The sequence below is a fragment of the Spea bombifrons genome, chromosome 9 (assembly GCF_027358695.1).
Source record: "Spea bombifrons isolate aSpeBom1 chromosome 9, aSpeBom1.2.pri, whole genome shotgun sequence".
Classification (NCBI taxonomy): Eukaryota; Metazoa; Chordata; class Amphibia; order Anura; family Pelobatidae; genus Spea; species Spea bombifrons.
The window spans coordinates 10778034-10800427 of record NC_071095.1 but is presented as its reverse complement, the minus strand read 5'-3'; the positions used below and the strand labels follow the sequence as shown (position 1 = coordinate 10800427).

General features: G+C 49.0%; 4 protein-coding genes across 4 annotated transcripts in view; all 4 read right to left on the bottom strand.

Moving 5' to 3' along the window:
* BRF1 (BRF1 RNA polymerase III transcription initiation factor subunit) overlaps positions 1-704 on the bottom strand; it is a 49126-nt gene extending 48422 nt beyond the window's left edge. Inside the window, exon 1 of the mRNA XM_053474697.1 lies at positions 429-704. Coding sequence (XP_053330672.1) covers positions 429-612 — 184 coding nt within the window. The 5' untranslated portion in view covers positions 613-704. The remainder of the gene's footprint in view (positions 1-428) is intronic.
* Positions 705-2193: 1489 nt separating this feature from the next.
* Positions 2194-10516, bottom strand: PPP1R36 (protein phosphatase 1 regulatory subunit 36). Its single transcript, XM_053475269.1, has 11 exons — positions 10407-10516; positions 9484-9548; positions 9313-9402; positions 8237-8370; positions 7971-8037; positions 7425-7523; positions 6278-6418; positions 4816-4858; positions 3416-3621; positions 2909-3103; positions 2194-2567 (listed from the first exon to the last, which is right to left on the bottom strand). Exons 1-11 carry the CDS (start codon positions 10413-10415, stop codon positions 2330-2332), a joined length of 1287 nt encoding a protein of 428 aa, XP_053331244.1. The 5' UTR covers positions 10416-10516; the 3' UTR covers positions 2194-2329.
* A 2382-nt stretch (positions 10517-12898) lies between these two features.
* Positions 12899-15893, bottom strand: HSPA2 (heat shock protein family A (Hsp70) member 2). Its single transcript, XM_053474847.1, has 2 exons — positions 14416-15893; positions 12899-13485 (listed from the first exon to the last, which is right to left on the bottom strand). Exons 1-2 carry the CDS (start codon positions 15841-15843, stop codon positions 13006-13008), a joined length of 1908 nt encoding a protein of 635 aa, XP_053330822.1. The 5' UTR covers positions 15844-15893; the 3' UTR covers positions 12899-13005.
* A 2642-nt stretch (positions 15894-18535) lies between these two features.
* On the bottom strand, positions 18536-22113 carry ZBTB1 (zinc finger and BTB domain containing 1). Its single transcript, XM_053475181.1, has 2 exons — positions 21996-22113; positions 18536-20662 (listed from the first exon to the last, which is right to left on the bottom strand). Exon 2 carries the CDS (start codon positions 20633-20635, stop codon positions 18575-18577), a length of 2061 nt encoding a protein of 686 aa, XP_053331156.1. The 5' UTR covers positions 20636-20662; positions 21996-22113; the 3' UTR covers positions 18536-18574.
* Positions 22114-22394: the final 281 nt, after the last annotated feature.

Sequence of the window (22394 nt, the reverse complement as noted above, 5' to 3'; positions counted from 1 at the left end):
GCCAGCGCCCCGCCAGTCCCTGCGCCACAACATGCCAGCCCTGTACCAACACACTGACAGCCATGCACCACACGCATCGTCGGCCCCTGCGCCACAGCACCCGCGCGCCAGTCATGTACCTAGCACTGACCCGGCACAACGACAGCCCAATTAGCCACAATACAAACTCCATGCCCAGTACCGGCACACTGACAGCACCTTCACCTGAAGCAGCACACTGACAGTCCTGTACACAGCCTGAGCACACTGACCCCATGTGCCCAGTAGCCCCACACAGGCAGGCCCAGCACCCTGCCAGCCCCATGCCCAGCACCGGCACACTACTGGCCCCTGTGCCCAGTACCCTCACCCTGTCAGCCCCCCTGCCCATGAGCCCGTTCCCCGCAGACCCCCATACCCCGTGCCCCGTGCCCCGTGCCCCGACTCACACTCTGAAGACACGAACTGCCCCACCGCCGAGGAGCCTCCTCCTCCGCTCTCCACGAACTGCACCTCGGACACGATAATGTTGTCCTCCAGCACCGAGCCGCAGCCCGTACACACGGCGTCCCCGCGCGCGGCATCCACATCGATATCCGCGCAGCCGCAGTTCTTGCACACACGGCCGCTCATCGTGCCTCCTGGCCCCCGGCTCCTGCCCCGGGATCGTGGCTCCTGCCCCCGGGCCCTCACACACGGCGGCGCTGCTGCCAAACTCACAGCCAAGTCTCGCGAGCCGCCGAAGCCGGGGGAACCCGGGACTGTTTGGGTTTTTTTTTTCCACTTCGCCCTCTAGAGGCGCGGAGTGGAATAGCAGCCTGCAGCGGCCGCCAGGCGTCCCCATAACCTGACGATAAAGTGTCGCTAATACCAGGAGGCCATGGTGTTGGTGGGAAAAAGTCTATTACAGGTCTGTGCCCCGGAATGGCCAGAAGGGGGCGCTTTTGCACTAGATTTGTTTTTTAGCGACTGCTGGATTAATGGGAACTCTAGGCAACTCTATTTACTTATTTTTTTAATTAATATTTACTTAATTTAAACAGAGTCACGTGTACCCGGCCCGCCTACGCATACAGGAGGATGGCATCTGCTACATGAGTAAGCAGCGCCGCCAGGCACCGGCCCTCGGGGCATTAGCCTGGTATGCCAGGTGGCCAGCCTAGTAGTATCCTTGCCTGGCAACGAATGCATGGATGTCAATTTTCTGTCTACAGACCAAGGAGAAAATGGAGAAGCAAAGTTTACGTACAGCATGCTCTCCGGTCCTCAGAAGTCTCCTCTTCAGATGGAAGAAGAGACCTCTGAGGGCTCCGAAATCTTATCTTGCCATCTTTTTTAATGCTGTCCCTATAGAAGCTAACACCAGAAAACAGGCGCCCCCGTAAACGCGTTTCAAGCCCCTCGGGTATTATTCTGAGCCGCGCATCATATCAACAAGAAAGGCCGATAGAAGGGGGAATGCGGGAGGAATCCTAAAGGAATGTTCCGGGCTTATTCACTGTTACACTGTTATTAGAACATCGCTTAAAATAGAATCCTTACAGCGTGGTACAAGCGGCCGAGTCTGGAGAAAAATGGCGACCCCCCATTTATTAGAGGTGAGCGGTGACAGCCCCCCTGTCTGATCCCACCATCCTCAGCCGTCCTGTCACACTTATCCCATCGCTGCCGACTGTGCCGGTCCCTCCGGCGGCTCCTGCCCCCTCCTCATTATCTCTGCTCCTCTCTCCTTATCGCCCTCTTTTCTCCTCGCACGACTCGTGTCTCTCCTACCCCAATCACTTCTTCCCACCCTTGTAGCCGGGATTTTACCCCCGCTGTACCTATTCCCCCCTCCCAGACTCGAACGGCCAATGGCCTCGACCACAATCGAATCATTCTCACCCAAACAGCCCCTCTCCGCCCGTTTTATTACCCCTAAACCTCCCAATAGATTGTAAGCTCCCAGGACCAGAGTCCCCTTCTCTACCAGGATACCTGATGGCCGCTATACTTCTCACTCTCCCCTATTATATTAGCACTACGGAATCTGCTGGCCCCCTGGAAATTAAAGGTGACTATGGATCAGTCGCCATGGAAACCAATGAAAGTAACTCCAGGTATCCCAGATTTCTTTACACCAACAGGTCGGGTGATCCGGCCCCCCTGGAGAGGCAGGTGATGCGCGGCGCTCCGTCAAATTGGAATCCCAAATATAAAGTATCAATAAAAGTAAGAAATAATATTTTATTAAAACCTATGAATTATTAATCGCTATTTATTAATTCCTAATAAGAAGATTCAGAGATGACCTACAGGAGCCCGTAACGTTGTATGGGGCGCGTTGTTATACGCCGCCATCCGCTGTCCTCTACGTCCCCGGCTGGTCGTCGTCGTCGGTGTCGGAATACGTCGCCACCGTCGTGGCTCTGGAAATGACGGTGCTCCGGCGGCCGGTCCCGGGACGTGAAGACAGGCCACGCGTGTGAAAGGACCCCGAGCTTGATTTACCCCTCGTTCCGGGGTCTTCCTCTTCTTCTTCTTCTGCCCCCAAAGGGATGAGGCTGTGGGGGTTGAAATATTTCAGGGGCTCCCCTAAGATTCCAATCCTATGGGGAGAAAAAAGCGTGAGGTATGAATAGTCCCCGCCGTGCTCGCGCCGCCGTCTTGCCGTGTCATGTTCTCGAGCAGCTGGCTCGGAGACAATCGCTCCCGTATCTGCTGAGACAGCCGCCTTGCGATTCCCGACAAGTTTAAGGCTTGCTGCTATTTTTTTGGCTCACCCTCCTTTTTATGTAAGCGCAACCTATCAATAAGGAGAGCGATAACTTACTGGGGAGGAATAATTGTGCAGGTGCTGAGATCAACCGTTCTGAAGTCAGCTGGGGGGGGGGGTTGGGCTGAGGGTCTGTACATATAGAGGTGAGATAGATAAAGAAGTGCCGCTCACCGAGGCGGGATCAGGCCAGGGGATGTTTCCAGCCAGGTGCCGATGTCTGCCAGCGCGAAGCGGCCACTCGGATGAAGTTCATGCTGGCGGAAAAGATATTGCGCTCGTTCTTTGGGGGACGGCATCAGCGAGACCAGGACAGGCGAGCGCTGGGTTATGATGCTCTTTATGGCTGAGGGTCGGGGGTTTTCCCTTCTGTCTCAAAAAAAATAAATAAGGTCAGCAGTTTGAAGGAAACTCAACTCAACGGTCTCTCAAATACTTGGCCAGCTTAGTAGATGGGGGGGAACGGAGCCATGGCTTGGGGCACCTGTGGCAGGACTGGAGGTACCCTACTGGAATTGGAAGGGCATTGCTGCTGGACATTTTCCAGGGCAGAAGCTCCTCTTCATTATGGAAGTTACGGCCCTAGGGACAGGTGACAATGTGTTCCCAACAAGGGGAGGTTGCGGTGGATGTGGCCATAATTTAGGGACGTTAGGGGCCGGAGAGGCTCAGCGCTGCTACCTGTTCACTGCGTAGGTTGCAGACTTCCTGGGTTTCTTTCTATCCACGGACAGGTTCCTAGCCGGCTCCTCGGGGGCGTGTTTTATCCGTAACGCTGGATTGAAGGTGTTGGAGCGCAGCAGCCTTCCGACTTCCTCCTGGATCAAGCTCAGTTCCTTGCGTCTGAACGCCACCCAGGCCACGTATATACAGAAGCTGTAAAGACACTGTACGGGCAAACACGGAGAACGGGGTGTGAAGGACGGGGGCGGCCATAATCAACAAATATCGAACTCTTTTTATGTAATCTCATTGTTTAGCGGATACGACCCACCCTCCTTAACCATGTTTCCACCAACCAAAGCTGTCCAATTTTGGGGACCTGAAATGATGGAGGACACGCCCTCCGAAAGCTAACATTGGCTGGTTGGAATTCTATTTAGGTGCCTAGGGCCACTGGGACCCCCAGTGCTTTGACCGATCACCCTTCTTTACATGACCCTGCTGCGCGCGGGGAAGGAGTGCTGCCAGGCTGCCAAGTTGCAACCCCTAAAATCCTTATGCCTAGGGGCCCAGGTGGGTCCTAATCCCGCACACTGTAATGGCCTGCTAGTTTCTTGGGCGTCCATGCGCAGAACTCATTGGGGCTCCAACGGGGCATTTCATGAGCTTGTTGTATATTTAATAAAAAGCACATTGTTGCGTTCTGAGCGCACTCGCCGGGGAGTGTATTTCTGTGTATCGCGTGTTCTGTATTTGCCCGGAGGGATCGCTGGCCCCCTGCCCGGCGTCTGCTTTCCTAATCACTCCAGCCAAGTTTCGGGTAAGGTTTGGGGTAAAAGCCATGGGATTTCAAGCAAAATACTAACTAACTTAATGGGACAGATTTAACACGCAACGCGTTTACTGGAAGGGCTCTGCCGGGAAGGCGTTGGCACTTGGCAGCTAAACGAGAGAGGAAAGAGAACAATGGGGCGCGCGGGCTGCCAACAGGCGCCAAATCCTGCTTATCCACGAGGGGTTAAAACAGAATAACGGCCGTCCAGATAGGAGTGTTCTCCCCGGGTGTTGAGTTTTGGGGCGTATGAGCAACCTCCCCACTGCCGAACAACTAGCATTATTTCTTATCTGCCGATAAATTTACCCAAGAAACACAGAAACCTGAAAGCAGATCGGCCCCAACCGGCCCCCATCTAGTCGCCCGTTTCTCCTGCTGTAAAGACTCAAACCTTAATCAGTCGTTGGTCTCGTCTTAGATTCAGGAGCCGTATGTCTATCCCATGCATGTTTAATCCCCTCACTGTATTACCCTCTACCACCTATGCTGGGACACTGTTCCACTCATCTACCACCTCTGCTGGGAGGGCATTTGACCTGCTAGTATACTATTTCTAAACCATGACCAGGTATATTCCACTTACCTCGTAAAACACGCGGTCCCTTTTCGTGGTCGATGCTTTACTTCTGTAAAACAGGGATTTAAAATGATGAACGCCCAGCAAACTCTTTCTTTTGTAGTAAGCGGCGTAAAACATGGCTGTAACCTTTTTATCTTCACATTTATTGAATAATTAATATTATTATTAATAATAATTCAGCCAAGAGAGTCTCCTCCATAGCCTGTTCCAGGCCAATAACTAAATCACATGGAGGCAAGAATAAAATAATATATAATAATATTATAATCATAAAAATAATAAATATAATAATAATAATAACAAATTATAAAAATAAATTTGTAATTATAATAATAATAATAATTCAGCTAAGAGAGTCCTCTCCAAAGCCCATTCCAGGCCAATAACTAAATCACATGTAGATAGGAATAAAATATAATAATAATAATAATAATAATAATAATAATAACTAATTATAAAAATATTTTTTGAATAATAATAATAATAATAATAATAATAATAATGATAATAATAATTCAGCTAAGAGAGTCCCCTCCATAGCCCATTCCAGGCCAATAACTAAATCACATGGAGGCAAGAATAAAATATATTAATATAATATTATAATCATAAAAATAATAAATATAATAATAATAATTACAAATTATAAAAATACATTTTTAATAATAATAATAATAATAATAATTCAGCTAAGAGAGTCCCCTCCATAGCCCGTTCCACGCCAATAACTAAATCACATGTAGATAGGAATAAAATATCATAATAATAATAATAGTAATAATAATAATAGTAATAATAATAATAATAATAATAATAATAATAAAACTCTATAAATCCTTCTTTTATCCAGAGGAAAAAGAACTTGGTCCGTTTTGCCTGGGGACTTGGATACAAATTAGATTCTGTGTTCTGAGTAAGCAGTAGGATCGGAGTCCCACGTTTTCTTTTTGTTTCTCTTTGGCTCGCGATGGTTCTGAATAGAAGCCACACATGAGAATTTGGTTAGAAGCCTAACCGAGCGGAACCGTCCCTGGCAGAAGCCTCTCCGCCGGTCCACGCAAAGCCAACATCGCCCTGCCCTGAACAAAGGCAGATCCCAGGCTTATCCTCAAACGATCTTTGCTCTGGCAGCTCGACAAGTATGAACACGGATAATAAAGAGCGCCAAGAAAAATGCCGGCTTAAAAGGAGATCTGCCAGCGGGGGGAGGAGGGCTCGGTACGCTGGAGAAAGCAAGAGGGGATGGACAGAAACATTTAAATACATAAAGGGACTTAATAAAAGAATAGAACGAGAGGCAACAATCTAAATCGGAGGCTTAGAAGGAAGGGGAGGAAGTTTTCTTTACTGGGAGGGTGGTAGATAAGTGGAGCAGCCTCCCAGCAGAAGTGGTAGAGGGTAATACAGTGAGGGGATTTAAACATGCATGGGATTAGACATATTTTATTGGGTGATGAGCATTTACTTTCCGCAGGCCATGTGGTGCCGGTGAGTCGCGCCTTCCCCGAGCACCAAGACGCAGTAAATGCGAGCGAAGTGTTTGAGCGCGAGGTCCGTTCTCGTCAGCGCGTCCATCATCTCCTTTTGTTCCAGAATACTCGGCTTCCTGCGAGGAGAAATCCCGAACAAATCTAACTCAAAGGATACCCCGCGTCAGAAGATTATCTGGAAGTTTGCTAAATTTAATACTTTTAAAACCAAATGCAGATTTAAGAGCATCTGTTACACAAGCGTTCAAACGTTTGGGGGTCACTGAGCTGTTTCCATGGAAACCAAGGAGATTTCTGGCTGTAACATAATCGCAAAAGGGTTTTCTAACCATCAATCAGCCTTTTAAACTCAAACTTGGATCAGCGAACGCAACGTGCCATTGGAACACAGGAGTGATGGGAGTGATAAAGGGCCATTGGAACACAGGAGTGATGGGAGTGATAAAGGGCCATTGGAACACAGGAGTGATGGGAGTGATAAAGGGCCATTGGAACACAGGAGTGATGGGAGTGATAAAGGGCCATTGGAACACAGGAGTGATGGGAGTGATAAAGGGCCACTGGAACACAGGAGTGATGGGAGTGATAAAGGGCCATTGGAACACAGGAGTGATGGGAGTGATAAAGGGCCATTGGAACACAGGAGTGATGGGAGTGATAAAGGGCCATTGGAACACAGGAGTGATGGGAGTGATAAAGGGCCATTGGAACACAGGAGTGATGGGAGTGATAAAGGGCCATTGGAACACAGGAGTGATGGGAGTGATAAAGGGCCATTGGAACACAGGAGTGATGGGAGTGATAGAGGGCCATTGGAGCACAGGAGTGATGGGAGTGATTAAAGGGCCTCTGTACGCCTATGAAGAGATTCCATTAAAAAATCAGCTTTCCAGCTACAACAGTCATTTACAGCATTAACCCCGTCTGTGCTGGATTTCTGATCCATTTAATGTTATTTTAATGAACAAAATCTGTTTTTCTTTAAAAAACAAGGAACTTTCTAAGTGACCCCAAACTTTTGAAAGGTAGCGTGTATGCCTGAACCCTTCCTTGCTTGACGTCATTTTCCCGGGAATGCTTTATGGTCATGTGACGGGTATTAAATGGAGTAACATTACTTACGGCACCAAGGACTTGGGTTTTCTTTCAAGATAGTGTTTTTCCAAAAAGCAAGATAGGTAACAGAGCAGAGCCACGAGGAAGTCATCCAACTGCCGCGTTCTGCAACACAGTGCCACAGAGCTACTTTTTACCATTTCTAGGAACTTTTACCCCGGAGTCTCCAGGTGAAGTCCTGCTACCTCCAGTCTCTGGCTTAGTTTCTTCATTCTCCAAGCAGGGGAGCTGTATGTGGCTACACCCACTTCCCCGCCCATGTCCCACCTTCTCCCCACCCACTTTACCCTAATCCCCCCCAACACCACTCCCACTAAAAGCATGCTGGAGATAGCCCCACCCTCACATGTGGCTAGCCCCACCCCCACATAAAGCCACTCCCTCAATAAAGTATCTTCAAATATATTTATTGTTTTAGGTTTGAGAATCTGCATTAAAATAAATAATAAATAAAACAAATATTTCTTATAAAAAATAATAATAAAAAAAAAAAGTTTTTTGCCAAAAATAGTACTTTTTAAAATCGCACAGAGGCTGATGAGGTGACTGTACCTTACTGCTGCTGAGAAGGACTCGATACAATGTCTTTCCTCTTCTTGTAACAGATTAAGGGCAACATCTGGAGAAAAATATACAGGTGAGTGAAATGATGTCACCGACATAAGGCTGTTAAAAAAAAATTCCAGGTCACTAGGAGTTAACACGGGGGGAGTTATTTATAAATAGCAATTCTGGGGACAACATTTTAAAAACAGACTGCGCTGCCTCCCCTTTCTATTCACTCGCCCTCATAGCTGTTTTTCCTCCCCAGCACTTACTTTTGACATCCTCCAGGGTCACGCGATCGCGCTCAGTTTTGCCGGCGTGTCTGGGAGATCTGAGGATTGGATCGGGGAAAGTTCTCTCCGGGGATTTGGTTCCAGCCGCGGTGCGCAGGTAATGAGATGGCGCCCTTAGATTATAAAGACAGGTCAATGATAACGGGATGAAAGAGTTAACACCAGTTAATGAGCTGGAGTATGACATCACATCGCCATAGTTTTTGTGGGACAGTCCTGATATTCGGGCACTGTCTCAATGTCCCGGGACCAGGTAAGGAGATCCTGTGATCTCCCTGGCTGTCCATGGCGGCCGTGGAGGTCTGGGCTCCATTGCATCTCCCGTGTGGCCACCTCTCAGTCCTGAGTAACGCAAGGTTGCTATACCGGTGAGTGGTCACGCCTCTGACCCTGCCCACTTCTGCACCTGACCCCACCCACTTCCACACTTGACCCGCCCACTTCTGCACCTGACCCTGTCCACTTCTGCACCTGACCACACCTGTGTCCACACCTGACCCCACCCACTTCTGCACCTGACCCCGCCCTCTTGTACAAGAGTGGATGAATAGAGATAGATAGATAGATAGATAGATAGATAGATAGATAGATAGATAGATAGATAGATAGATAGATAGATAGACGGATGGATAGATAGATGAATGGATAGACGGATGGATAGATAGATGAATGGATAGACGGATGGATAGATAGATGAATGGATAGATTATCGCACATTTATTGCTCTCTCTCTGAAATGGTTTCCATGGTTATACTGGGCGCGATGGTTTCCCGTGGGACGGAAGAAGTTTCTGTTTCTGGAAATACTTCAACGCCTCGCTCGCCGTAACGAAATATCTACGGGGCCGAGAGGCCACGGAACGTGTGTTCCCGTCGATTAGACAGCGCCCGCAAATAATCGCTCCAACTCAGCCCGCTCGCTGCCGTGGAAACCATGTAAGATTCCGCACCGTAGGAAATAAACACGGATATGGGAGAATTTTGGGCTGAATTTCCCAGTTTTTGGGGACCATCTCATGGTAGCGTTACCCCTGTCCCTGCTGCCCGTGAAATACCTCGCGGGGGGCCTGTTCCCGGTGTCAGTGAACTGGATGGTTCGGCCCTTGCGGACTCGCTCGCGGGCGTCTGCGGCGGCGGCGTTATTGCTGTAAAGAGAGAAAGCAGGCGTCATGGCGGCCGGGGTGCAGCCAGCGCGACGACGAGGAGGCCGATGGACTCCGGGTTACCTGGAAAGTTCCAGAGTCTGTGTGTCTTCTTTCCAGTACCAGCGGCCGGCAACGGGCTTCCCGGTCTACAAGTCACAGGGGAGATATACATTAAATAGCCTAATGGGGGGCCCAATGTGGCCCCCAAACCCCGTACATTCAAAAGCATTACATCTCCAGGTATGGATCCCAGTATTATTATTACTATTACTAATATTATTAATTATTATCATTATTATTATTACTATTATTATTATTATTATTAATTATTATTATCATTATTATTATCATTACTATTATTATTATTATCATTATTATTACTATTACTAAATGATTTATATAGCGCCATCATATTCCACAGCGCTGTACAATGGGTAGACAGGACATAACAAGTAGTATGCAACATAACAATCTGACTTACAGAAACAACAGGTGAGGAGGGCCCTTGGCACAAGAGCTCACAATCTTAGGCGATTACCAGTGAGGCATTCTTATGCGATTACGACCTTTTTTTAAAGTTTTTTAGAACATTTTGGAGGCTGGCATATGGTGGCTCTTGATCCAATGTGAGCCCAGGGGGGCACCCTGCACACGCCATCGGCACAGAAGTCTCTTTATCATTCAAATATTTATTAATATGCACCCCCTCCTCCAGTACCCTAAAGGGAGAGGGGAAGCAGGATAAATAACTTTAAGTAAAATCCACCGGGGATCAGAAAATAAAGACTGATTGGCAACGTGAGAACATTCTTCTTTACAGAAAGGGTAGTAGATGCCTGGAATAGCCTTCCAGTGGAGGTAGTACACACAAACACTGTATAGGGATTTAAGAAAGCTTGGATTGTGCATTAAAGCCATTTCTACGTCTAATAAAAGAAGCCGCGGCCCGAAGGTCAGGCGAGATCTCTCAGAAACAGATCTGGGTGAAGCCCGGAGATACTCACTGGATCCATGGATCTCCCGGCCTCGCTGCAGCGGATTACCAGCCGGTCCCTCGCACTGTTTATTTGGCTGTGGCCGTTGCCCCGGTAACCGTTACATTGCGTCTCCTTAGAAGGAGTGCATTGGAGGGACGGGGCGGAGACGTCACAAACACTTAACCCCCCGCTGACTGAACCAGAACACCAGGGGTTAAAGGCAAAAACCTTTAGACAACAAAAAAATAGACAATGAAAGTAAAAAAGAAAAAATACCATGACGACGATTTAACTCTTCACTGAACATAAAGAATTATTTGTATTCTGTGAATTTTATTTACCAACAACTCTGGGTGATTGATGTCAATATTTACCGAATATATATTATCTTTCTGGATTGTTAGCTCTGCGGGACAGAGTTTCTTCATTGAAATATTTATGGCTGAATGTAATCGGACCAGAGAAACAATTACATAAAGGCGGAAGAAAAACGGTACAGAAAATGAGTTTATGCACTAAAGTGATTTTTTAAAAAAAATTAAGTATTGTGTCTACAAAATTGTTACAGGAGCGAGAACCAATCAGATAACCTCAGCAGCCCAAGTAGTCAGTCACTATTTACAATGGCCCATTATCACTCCCATCACTCCCATGTTCCAGTGGCCCTTTATCACTCCTGTGTTCCAATGGCCCTTTATCACTCCCATCACTCCTGGGTTCCATTGGCCCTTTATCACTCCCATCACTCCTGGGTTCCAATGGCCCTTTATCACTCCCATCACTCCTGGGTTCCATTGGCCCTTTATCACTCCCATCACTCCTATGTTCCAATGGCCCCTTACCACTCCTATCACTCCTGTGTTCCAATGTCCCTTTATCACTCCCATCACTCCTGTGCTCCAATGGCCCTTTATCACTCCCATCACTCCTGTGTTCCAATGGCCCTTTATCACTCCCATCACTCCTGTGTTCCAATGGCCCTTTATCACTCCCATCACTCCTGTGTTCCAATGGCCCTTTATCACTCCCATCACTCCTGTGTTCCAATGGCCCTTTATCACTCCTATCACTCCTGTGTTCCAATGGCCCTTTATCACTCCTATCACTCCTGGGTCCCAATGGCCCTTTATCACTCCCATCACTCCTGTGTTCCAATGGCCCTTTATCACTCCTATCACTCCTGTGTTCCAATGGCCCTTTATCACTCCCATCACTGGAGGTTAGCGTGTGTATGCAGTGTATATACAGTATATATATTTTTTTGTTAGATTGCATGCTGTATTTTCAGGGCTCACTTTTCTTTTGTAAAACTGAGGGCAAAAAACTAAAAATAAATAATTGTATTTCATTTTTAAATTGTCACTTAGTAACAGCTTTCCTCTTTCTATCTCCGGTACGTTTGATGCCAGAATAAATATCATACCGCGTCCTTCCCTCACTGCGGAATCCAGAGGGTTAGTGATATTATGAGCTCTAAATCCTCAATATGAAAAGAATTCCACAAAGTATCAATCTGCGAGATCACCGGAAATTCGCCGGATTAAAAGGAAGGAAAACGGGTCAAATCTGACATTTTTTGAATGTCTCAAAAAAAACACTTTTTTTTTTTTTTATAAAGTCAATAAAAGAGTCCCGGGTCGCGTAACAATCTGGTATGTTTTATTAGGAAAAGCTCATACATCAGGAAAGGCAAGCAGAATATCTATAAAAAATATATATACCCCCCACCCCCCCAGCGCTGAGAAACAGGAAGCTCCCCCCGGGGCAACAGCGCGTTTTCTAAAAAGAGGATCTGATTGGTCTAAGGAGCTCGGCCCACCTCTCTTGCATTTTTCCATGCTTATGATCGGCTGGGCCGCCGGGGGCCGCTCCTTTTTCCAGGCACGGAGAATGCGGACGGCACGTTTTTTTTTTCTCCTTTTTATTATATACTAGAAGCGTCTCCATATCCCACCACCTGAGATTTAGAGTATTTTTGGCAATCAAAGTACGGACATCACCAAAACGCATCTAAAAAAAATAAAAAAATAAAAGAATGCCCCGATAACCATCTACAAACCCGAATCACGCGGCTAATTCTCTAGTGCGGCCCTCCAGCTGCTGCAGGACTACATCTCCCATAATGCTCTTTCAGCTAAGGGTCTGGCTGAGGAGTATGGGAGATGTAGTCCTGCAACAGCTGGAGGGCCGCATGTTGGACGTCCCTGCTCTAGATGCTCGTGTAATTCGGGAGTTTGTGATGATCCTCGGCTAAAAACGTCGCCTTAAAGCTCAGAACCCCTGACTTTGGCGACGGTTTCCATCCGGCGGGAAGATAAAAGGTTAAGTGCTGATTTGTTTCGGCTAAAGAACCTGCGCGGGAGCCGCTCTCTCTCCGCAGGCCCCGGGTGTTAAGAACCAGTTGCTGGCAGGCCGTGCTCCCTGTGAGGTCCAGCACGGAAAGGGTTAACGCAGAATGCGCCATTGGGCAGGACGGTGAAAAAAAAAAAACAAACGGATTCCGCGGGGTGTGCAAGAAAGCGTTTAACCGCTTCAGCGCTGGACTGTTCACAAGGAGCGCTGGCACTCGCACAGGAAGACGGCGACTGGTTATTAACGAGCGGCCCGTTGCGGAGGTCGCGGAGGGTTAATCCACTTCCTCGATGGTAGGTCCGCCGGCCGCGGCCCCCCCAGGGCCGGGTTTTTGGGCTCCTCCTTGGTATAGCTTGGTGATGATCGGGTTGCAAAGCTTCTCCAGCTCCTTCTGCTGGTGCTCAAACTCGTCTTTTTCGGCCGCCTGATTCCTGTCCAGCCAATCAATGACCTCCTTGCATTTGGCCAGAACCTTCTCCTTGTCTTGGTCGCTCAGCTTGCCTTTGAGCTTCTCGTCCTCCACGGTCTGCTTCATGTGATAGGTGTAGGACTCCAAGGCGTTCTTGGCGGCCACTCGCTCCATGTTAGCCTCGTCCTCGGACTTGTACTTTTCAGCCTCGTTCACCATGCGCTCGATGTCCTCCTTGCTGAGCCGGCCCTTGTCGTTGGTGATGGTGATCTTGTTCTCCTTGCCGGTGCTCTTGTCCGCCGCCGTCACGTTCAGGATGCCGTTAGCGTCGATGTCAAAGGTCACCTGCAAGGGTCCGACGCAACAAAAAAAAAAAAGGAAAAAAATATTTAATATTCTCATTTCAATTGATTTATACAAATTCTTTCACTTTGTTGAAGTTGAAACCTTTTATTGAGCCAACGTTATGTTTTGGAGACCTCACAGGTCTCTTCTTCCTTTGTAACTTTAAATCATTACAGCTAAATAAAAGGCGCCAACTTCAGCTACAGTTTTATTCATTTTTAGAAGCATGGAACCTGCTGGCAGATCGGCACCACCTGGCCCCCGTCTAGTCTGCCTGTTTTTCCTTAATCAGTCGTTGGTCTCGTCTTAGATTCAGGAGCCGTATGTCTATCCCATGCATGTTTATTACCCTCTACCACTTCTGCTGGGAGGCTGTTCCACTTCTCCATCACTCTTGTTATACAAGTAATATATTTAGAGTTATCCAGAATTCTGGAACCCACTTGTTCTTGCCTCTAACTTCCTAATCGTGTGCTGGAGCTCTAAATAACGTTCTCTCTGCTCCACACCCACAAGCATAAATGTGTTTGTACAGCGCCACAGAGTATGATGGCGCTTTATAAATCAATAAATAACATGTTGTGGCTTGTCACTGTGCTATATAAATCATGTGGATACACCCAGAAATCCCTAAAACCCCGAATCTGGCCCCATCTTATGTTTGTTAACCCCTCTGTTGCCAAAACCCTCCCATAAAGCAAACAATACTCTCCCTATATTATTTATCACAATTCTAGGATTAACCCTGTAAGCTCCAGAATTATAAAGTTCATTAACCAGCAATAAATAGAAAATAAAATGAAAAAGGCACCAAAGTGGGGAAAGAGGTTCATATCACTATAGCAACCAAGGGAGCGGTCCAGAGGGGGGGACTGGTTTCCATGGCGATACGACCACTTTTGCCCCACTCTTTCTCCGTGCCCCGGTCACCTCGATCTGCGGCACCCCTCGCGGGGCAGGTGGGATCCCCGTCAGGTCGAACTTGCCCAGCAGGTTGTTGTCCCGGGTCATGGACCTCTCGCCCTCGAAGACCTGCACCAGCACGCTGCTCTGGTTGTCCGAGTAGGTGGTGAAGACCTGGGTCTGCTTGGTGGGGATGGTGGTGTTCCTCTTGATGAGCGCCGTCATCACCCCGCCGGCCGTCTCGATGCCCAGGGAGAGCGGGGCCACGTCCAGCAGCAGCAGGTCCTGCACGTTCTCCGAGCGGTCCCCGGTGAGGATGGCCGCCTGCACCGCCGCCCCGTAGGCTACCGCCTCGTCCGGGTTGATGCTCTTGTTGAGCTCCTTGCCGTTGAAGAAGTCCTGCAGCAGCTTCTGGATCCTGGGGATGCGGGTGGAGCCGCCGACCAGCACGATCTCGCGGATCTGAGCCTTGTCGAGCTTGGCGTCCCGCAGCGCCTTCTCCACGGGCTCCAGGGTGCCCCGGAACAGATCGGCATTGAGCTCCTCGAAGCGGGCCCGGGTGATGGACGTGTAGAAGTCGGCGCCCTCGTACAGCGAGTCGATCTCGATGCTAGCCTGGGTGCTGGAGGACAGGGTCCGCTTGGCCCGCTCGCAGGCGGTGCGCAGCCTCCGCAGAGCCCGCTTGTTGCCGCTGATGTCCTTCTTATGCTTGCGCTTGAACTCATCCACGAAGTGGTTGACCATGCGGTTGTCGAAGTCCTCGCCGCCCAGGTGGGTGTCCCCGGCCGTGGACTTCACCTCGAAGATGCCGTCGTCGATGGTCAGGACGGACACGTCAAAGGTGCCCCCGCCCAGGTCGAAGATGAGCACGTTCTTCTCGCCTCCGCCGGCGCCCTTCTTGTCCAGCCCGTAGGCGATCGCTGCAGCCGTGGGCTCGTTAATGATGCGCAGCACGTTGATGCCAGCGATGACCCCCGCGTCCTTGGTGGCCTGGCGCTGCGAGTCGTTAAAGTAGGCGGGCACGGTGATGACGGCGCTGGGCACCTTCTTGCCCAGGTAGGCCTCGGCGATCTCCCTCATCTTGATCAGGACCATGGAGGAGACCTCCTCGGGGAAGAAGGTCTTCACCTCGCCCTTGTACTCCACCTGCACCTTGGGCTTGCCGCCTTCGCTCACCACGGTGAAGGGCCAGTGCTTCATGTCCGACTGCACCGTGGGGTCGTCAAAGCGGCGGCCGATGAGCCGCTTGGCATCGAAGATGGTGTTGGCCGGGTTCATGGCCACCTGGTTCTTGGCCGCGTCCCCTATCAGCCTCTCGGTGTCCGTGAAGGCGACGTAGCTGGGGGTGGTGCGGTTGCCCTGGTCGTTGGCGATGATTTCCACCTTGCCGTGCTGGAAGACCCCCACGCACGAATACGTGGTGCCCAGATCGATGCCCACAGCCGGACCTGACATTTTCTCGTCTGCCTCGCAATCCGATATGTGACACACCCTTCCCTCCTGCTGTTCTCCTCAGAACTGCGCGACTGGAAGCGTAGCGCCTCATATTTTATACTCTCCCGCCCTCTCCTGCCATTAGCCGGCCTTTCCACCTCTCGACCAGTCATATCCCTCTATTGGAAAGTCCGCGTGTGCCAAGAACACAAACATGAGTGTATGTGAAGACTCGCAGTGTGATTGGACGCAATGACATAGGGCGGGACAGCACAGCCTGGCAACCAAAAGTTTGTTTTGGAGGGGAAAATGTGTCAAAATAGGCGTGTTTTTAAAGAATTGGCCAATCAGATGAGTCAAACACAGTTAGGTGACCAGGCACGTGTTTATCCAACAGGGGGCGTGGCCCCTTGACTTGCGTTTCTAATGCCCGAGGCGCTGTCAGTTGCCGGCCCCTCCTCGGCTGGGCGGCGGGGCGGCGGGGCGGCTGGGCGGCTTTCTCCATATTTGGTTCCAGTTACTAATTTCTGCTTCAAACTATTGCAGGAATTTCTGCTTCCAGATCGCGATATAAACAGCTGCCTCCTGTCCTAAATAATGGCGGCCGGGAAGAGCAGATCAGCTTCCATCTTTATAACTGTTATCATAATTATCACCCCTGTGAGTAATATACAATCTACAACACTCACTCTCATAACAGACACTCACTAGAGCATCACACCCTACTTCTTCACACCTATAACTCCCATCACATCTCTCACTCCCATCACACCTATCCCACATCACTCCCAGCACAAGACTCCTACCACACACGACTCTCATCACTCTTACCACACTAAACACCTCAAACACATCACAACTCACTCTCACTGCCCCCTAACATAACTCCCATCACACCTAACTCCTATTATAATCACTCCTTTACAGCAGGAAAAACGGGCAGACTAGACGGGGGCCGAATGGGGCCGATCTGCCGGCGGGTCCTGGGTCTCTATGTAATATTGTTATTTCTTTAGCACCATATTAGAGAGCAGAGCGATTGAGGGACAGTTCTCTGCGCCGCGCGCTTCTCTGTTTGCTCATTTGGATATTTTTAGAGTTAAATACATGAACTTCTCGTCCAGGCTTGCAAATTGATCCCAGATTTGGATCGGATCCAGACCTTCCAGTTGCTGCCGGTTAGACACGCAACAAGTCCCGCGGAAACGTGTAACTCGGGGTTACAAATGCCAGAACACGGAGAACACGGATAGACACGGTTTATCCAGAGATCCACAAATAGAGAGGCGTCTAAGGTTCCTAAAATCAAATGGCGGTTTCCCCAAGGGGGTCCTGAATTAAAACTTGTTCTATAACGGATCTGGAGGGCGGTCATAATTCTGTTTTAGGGGTAATCGTAGCCACCGCTGGCAGTTTTAGGTTAAGCCAAGTGTATTGATCATTACGGCCTAAAACAGCCTTGAGAGCTGCAGCCCTCCCCTATATCAAGCAACATATGCCACAGTGCCAGCTTTGTCCTCAAAAAGCTTTTCTGTGCCATCTTATCCCCCAAACTGCTTGCCTGAGCCATCTTTCTCCCCTGCATGCCTTTGCCATTTTATCCCCCAAACAGCCTACCTGTGCCATCTTATCCCCCAAACAGCCTACCTGTGCCATCTTAGCCTCCAAACTGCTTGTCTGTGTCTCTCTCTCTCCCTCTGTGCAGGCGTTCCCACATACAGGTAATGGATGTGATGTCACTTCCCGCATGCTGCATCAGACAGCGTGCGGGGAGAGAGTGTGAGAGATCATCGAGTCATCCCATATGCAAAAACAACCATTAACGACGAAAGTATAACGTAAAAAAGTACGGTATCAGAAAGAATATTTTACGTTGTTAAAAAAGTTGTTGAAATGGTTATTTTATGTACATGTCATTTACAGATATGCTTTATACACAGGAGAGCGATGTAACGTAGCGCATGTATCATGCTATTCTTGCATACGTCACAGAATTCCGGGTAATGCACGTTGCGGCCACTAGAGGGCAGCAGACGCGAGGACGATAAGGGGCAGCATTAGAACCTTATTGCCCCCTTTTAACGGGGTTTGTTAGCACTCCGGAGCCAGTGGATTTGGAAGCACTTTTTTGAGTCACTTATAGTCATCTCAGGACTCAGCCTATCATATATAACGTATACATTATTAGGAACGGTCCATATCTACTGAAACCCACCACTTCCGTTTTCAGTATCAAAAGTAAAAAAAAAACAAAAAAAAAAACAAAGAAAGCCCTAATTCCCCAAATTATAAACGCGTTCTATTTCATCTTAGCTTTCTTTTACCGTATGGAATTGGAATTTTCACGAAATAAAGCTGATGAAAGACACCGAGTATTGGGATGCTTTGGGGGATACCCCGCCGCGTGCCTTCTAAATTACAGCGACGTTCAAATACTCCCCACCCTGTTTTTATTTAAGTGATGGAATTCTTCAGATCACCGCAAATCGCTGTTTAGTGAATAAGACCATCTTCTGCCACCTACAACACTGGCCAAGCACCGGAGGACACGGACATGTTCTTCCCACTGAGGCTGCGGTGAGATCAGTGCCAAAAACGGGTCCCCCGGCAACCCAATTTTGCTGAATTCCCACATTTTAGGGCCATGGGGCAAACCAAATACGTCATGGCAGGAGACACTAGGCATTTTATAAAAATAATACCCCCTGCAAACAAAAACAAGCAATTAACCCGATAAAGCCTACGTAACAGTCTAGGTTTTCTTGAAATGCTTTGAATTATAATGCAGCCTCATGTCTTTTCTCAAGTTAAACTTTGCGCCGCAAACGCCGCAGGTGTACAGATGGATGTCCATGTGCTCCTCCAGAAGCTCGTTATTCGGGAAGATCTGAAAGCAGACCTGACATATGGTTTCGCCCGCTGCCAGGTGGGATATCATGTGCCGCACGTGGTCGTGCTTCCTGAAATTGCCCTGGTCGCACAGCGAGCACACGTAGCGAGCCATCCCCGTGTGCATGTCGTTGTGCAGGCGGAGCTGGCGCTCGCGTAGGAACTGCTTGCCGCACGTCTGGCAGGAAAACTGCTTCTCCTTGGTGTGCACCGTGTAATGCTCCCGCAGGTGGCAGCGCTGGTAGAACCCCTTCCCGCAGATGCTGCAGAAGTGCTTCCTTCGGTGGTCCTGGTCTTGCTCGTCCAGGACGGAATTGGGGTACGCCTCGCGATCCAGGCACCGAGACATGTGCTCCACCACCGAGGTCTCCGACTCAAACCTCTGCCCGCAACTCGGGCAGCGATAAGGACAAGCCGAGCGCTTCGCGGCGTGCTTTTTCCTGCTGTTACTTCTCAGGCTGCCGTCGCTTAAATCGTTCCACGCGTCGGCCAGCTCTGCCGAGCGCTCCTCGCCGCCGTCTCCGAAGTGCGTTCCTTCCTCGTTGCTTTCTGTATCGTTCTCCGTCGTTTCTTGGCTTACCCCGCATCTCTGCGCGTGTTCTTGCAACCGCCTTCCCTTCACCAGGATTTGTCCGCATTTCCCACAAGCGCATATGTTTTCTATATGCTTGGACAAGTAATGCGACGAGATGTCGTCTTCTGTAACGGTCAGGCCGCAGATCTCACACACCGGCTCGGCCGCTTCCTCAGGTTCTTCCATCTTCTGGTATTGGACGTTCCTCGGTCGTAAATTGACGGACAGAGGGCTTCTAGCGCGTTCTTCGTTGGACATTTTGCTATATTGCTCCTCCAGGCCGTAACTACCGAGGGGCTCGTCGGGCTCATCTTCGAAGTCATCAATATCAGAGGATTCCAAGAAATCTTTATCTGAGATTTTAACGATATGAATGTCTTCCATTTCAACGAGCGAATTCTCATCGGACTCTATCTTAATTACCACCGGACCTCTGGCCGTCGTGTCAATGGCCGAGTTCTTCAGTTGGCCAGAAGGATCTCCTGAGCTTCTCATACTTGAGGAGGACAAAGGTTCCTCTATGGACTGGCTTGAATCTGCTCTGCACCTATTGTCTTGGCACGGAGACATCTTGAGACTGGGAGACCCTCTCTCGTTCTGCTCGCTACCGGACGGCTCTTTCTTTTGGTAACTGTGCCTGTTGGTGCACGTTTGCGCATGCTCATACAGAAGCTTCTCGCAGCTGAAAACAAAGCCGCAGCTGTCGCAGGTGTAACTTCTTCCGAAGCGCCGGGAAACGCGCTCCCTGGCGTTGGCGACTTTGGCAATGCTTTTCTTGCTGGTATCGGGTATCTGCTTGCGCCCCGCCGGCGTAAAACCAATGTCCGGCTTGTTTGCTGGTAGAACGTTGGTTGACAAAGTTGGCTCGGATGTCCACCTGGTGGGCTCTTCGCCAACCTTGGCCGATGCTTCTTCGTACATGCGGACCCCAAAGACCATCTTACCGGCGAGGCTGCTCGACGCCGAGGACGAACACTTACGACTTGAGCTACCGGCGTCCTGGATATCCTCGAGACATTCGGGGACGACGTAGAGCTGTAAGGAGCTCATCGCGCGCTTCAGCTGTTCGAAGTCCTCCGGAGCGGCCAGAATCTTCCCGAGATACATGAACTGCAGGATGAGGTCGAAGCATTCAGCGCTGATCTTCATGCTGCCCAGGTTCAGCTGGGCTCCCGTCTGCGGCTGGTTTATGAATATCATTTTGAAATAAGAGCTGCACGCGGCCAGGACGGCCTTGTGCGCCTGGAAATAGATGTCCCCTATAGCGATGCAGCAGTCGCAGAGGAACCCCCACTCCCGCTGGCTGTAAAGCTGCTGAAGGACGTAACTGCAGTGGCTCGATTTCTCCATTTTTGAGGCAACGTCCTGAAGGAGAACCTACAAACAATAAAGATACTGTTACCCTTCATTTAAATGGCAAAGCAGCAGTACGCAAAACCATCGACGCATATTAAAATCATTCTCCATGGTACAGAGAATCCCGCGTTCCCAGTTATGTACTGGTTTTATCATAATGTAAGCTGGGACTGTGAAGTGCATGGCTGGGGGGGAATTATTGTCTTTCATATAGAATTATTTTGCGTAAAAATGTCTAAATGTATTCCGTGTTTGTAACTGGAAACATGCATCAAAATAAATAAATAAATGAAAAAATAATTAAATATATATTTATATATATATTGATCGAGGAAAAAAATCATTTCAAATTTGTCTGGAAAAAATGCAGTTTTTAGATCATTCAGGGGGGGAGATTTGTTTTTAATATTTGTTCTTCCATACCGGGACATCTCTTTTTTTTATGAAATAATTGCATTTTAATGTATAGATGTTCCCTACGCAGCAGCAGCGTTAGCGACGTCATGTACAAAAGGAATTACTAAGAAGACTCATGGAAAGCAAGCATTACGGTTACGTATGACATCATACAGTTCTCCACAATGAATATTTTTAACCATTTGAGCTCTAGGTTTGACTACCGCCTTATCCCAAAGGTGAAGTTCAAATACAGGGGTTCATTTACTGTGACGATGCGACACGTAAGCTAAAACACATTAATTAAAAAGTTCCGAACGTGGATGTTCTAAGCAAAATGACAATTTTAGGGTGCAGGCGTCTGAAACGCGTGATCTTTCTCTGAGATACTGTAGGTACACCTGTCAAAAAGTTAGGCATGCTAACTTCCACTCATCGCTCAAATGGTTAATCTGTATGAGGTCGCAGCTGGGTGTATTTGGTCATTGTATTCCATCTGTGATATAATGTATCTGATTATTAAACGCTACAATGCAAAAGTGACGACTAGAGAGCGCATGCAAGGGTTAAGCGTAGCTGCACATCCTCCCGTCCATGCAGATCCCTTGGCATGAAGGGGTAAATGGGGCGGCTCTACGTATTCTCCCCCCTAAAATGACATCACATCCTGTGACATCACATCCTAGCGGCGACCAATAGATTTGGTGCCTGTGAGTTGCAAGTTGTGGCTCCCTTGGCTGTCAATCAAAACCTGAACTTGGGAGATCATATTTTAAATGTAATTTAACCCCTTCAGGGGCACAAGGGGCTACTTGAATTCTCTAATGATATCTGGAGGTCCCCCCAGCGCTGCCTACCTGCACCGACAAGCTAGAATTCCAAGTGGCATAGAAAAGCAAATGGCAAATGCCCAGGTCAGCATGAAAGAAGATGCCCCCACTGATGCAGATGTACTTACCCCCTCGCCTGCGCTGGGACTGTATGTAATAAGGGCAGTTTAGGAGCTGCTGGGGCAGGGGTTTTTGCATGAGGTGCAGTGGTTGGAGGTCTCCTGCATTAACCCAGGGCTGGGTCAGTGGCTGCAGAGATGGGGGGGCAGCCCCACAGGGCACCAGCCTGGCTCTGGTAGCCCCTGATCAATGAGTCCGGCTCTGATACCCTCCCAGACCCAGGAGGATTGAGGGGGAAGGGGAGGCTGCGCTGGGCTTCTTCCGTTTATAAAACTGGACGGTCAGACGGCGCCACCTGCTGGACAATGAGCTCAGTGCACGCGGAGGGTATTACCTATACGAAGTGATTCCATAAATAAAATGATTCATATTATTACAAATCCCATAAAGAGTTAACTGGCTGAAGT

Bases quoted from the DNA above. Each gene is read 5' to 3' on its own strand.
- PPP1R36 (XM_053475269.1), bottom strand. The intron at 9,403-9,483 runs GTAACCCGGAGT...CTCTCTTTACAG, and splicing joins CAGACTCTGGAACTTTCCAG to CAATAACGCCGCCGCCGCAG. The intron at 2,568-2,908 runs GTGAGCGGCACT...TTCTCCCCATAG, and splicing joins CCTGGCCTGATCCCGCCTCG to GATTGGAATCTTAGGGGAGC.
- HSPA2 (XM_053474847.1), bottom strand. From the start codon at position 15,843: ATGTCAGGTCCGGCTGTGGGCATCGATCTGGGCACCACGTATTCGTGC. The intron at 13,486-14,415 runs GTGACCGGGGCA...GGACCCTTGCAG, and splicing joins GAGGGGTGCCGCAGATCGAG to GTGACCTTTGACATCGACGC.
- ZBTB1 (XM_053475181.1), bottom strand. From the start codon at position 20,635: ATGGAGAAATCGAGCCACTGCAGTTACGTCCTTCAGCAGCTTTACAGC.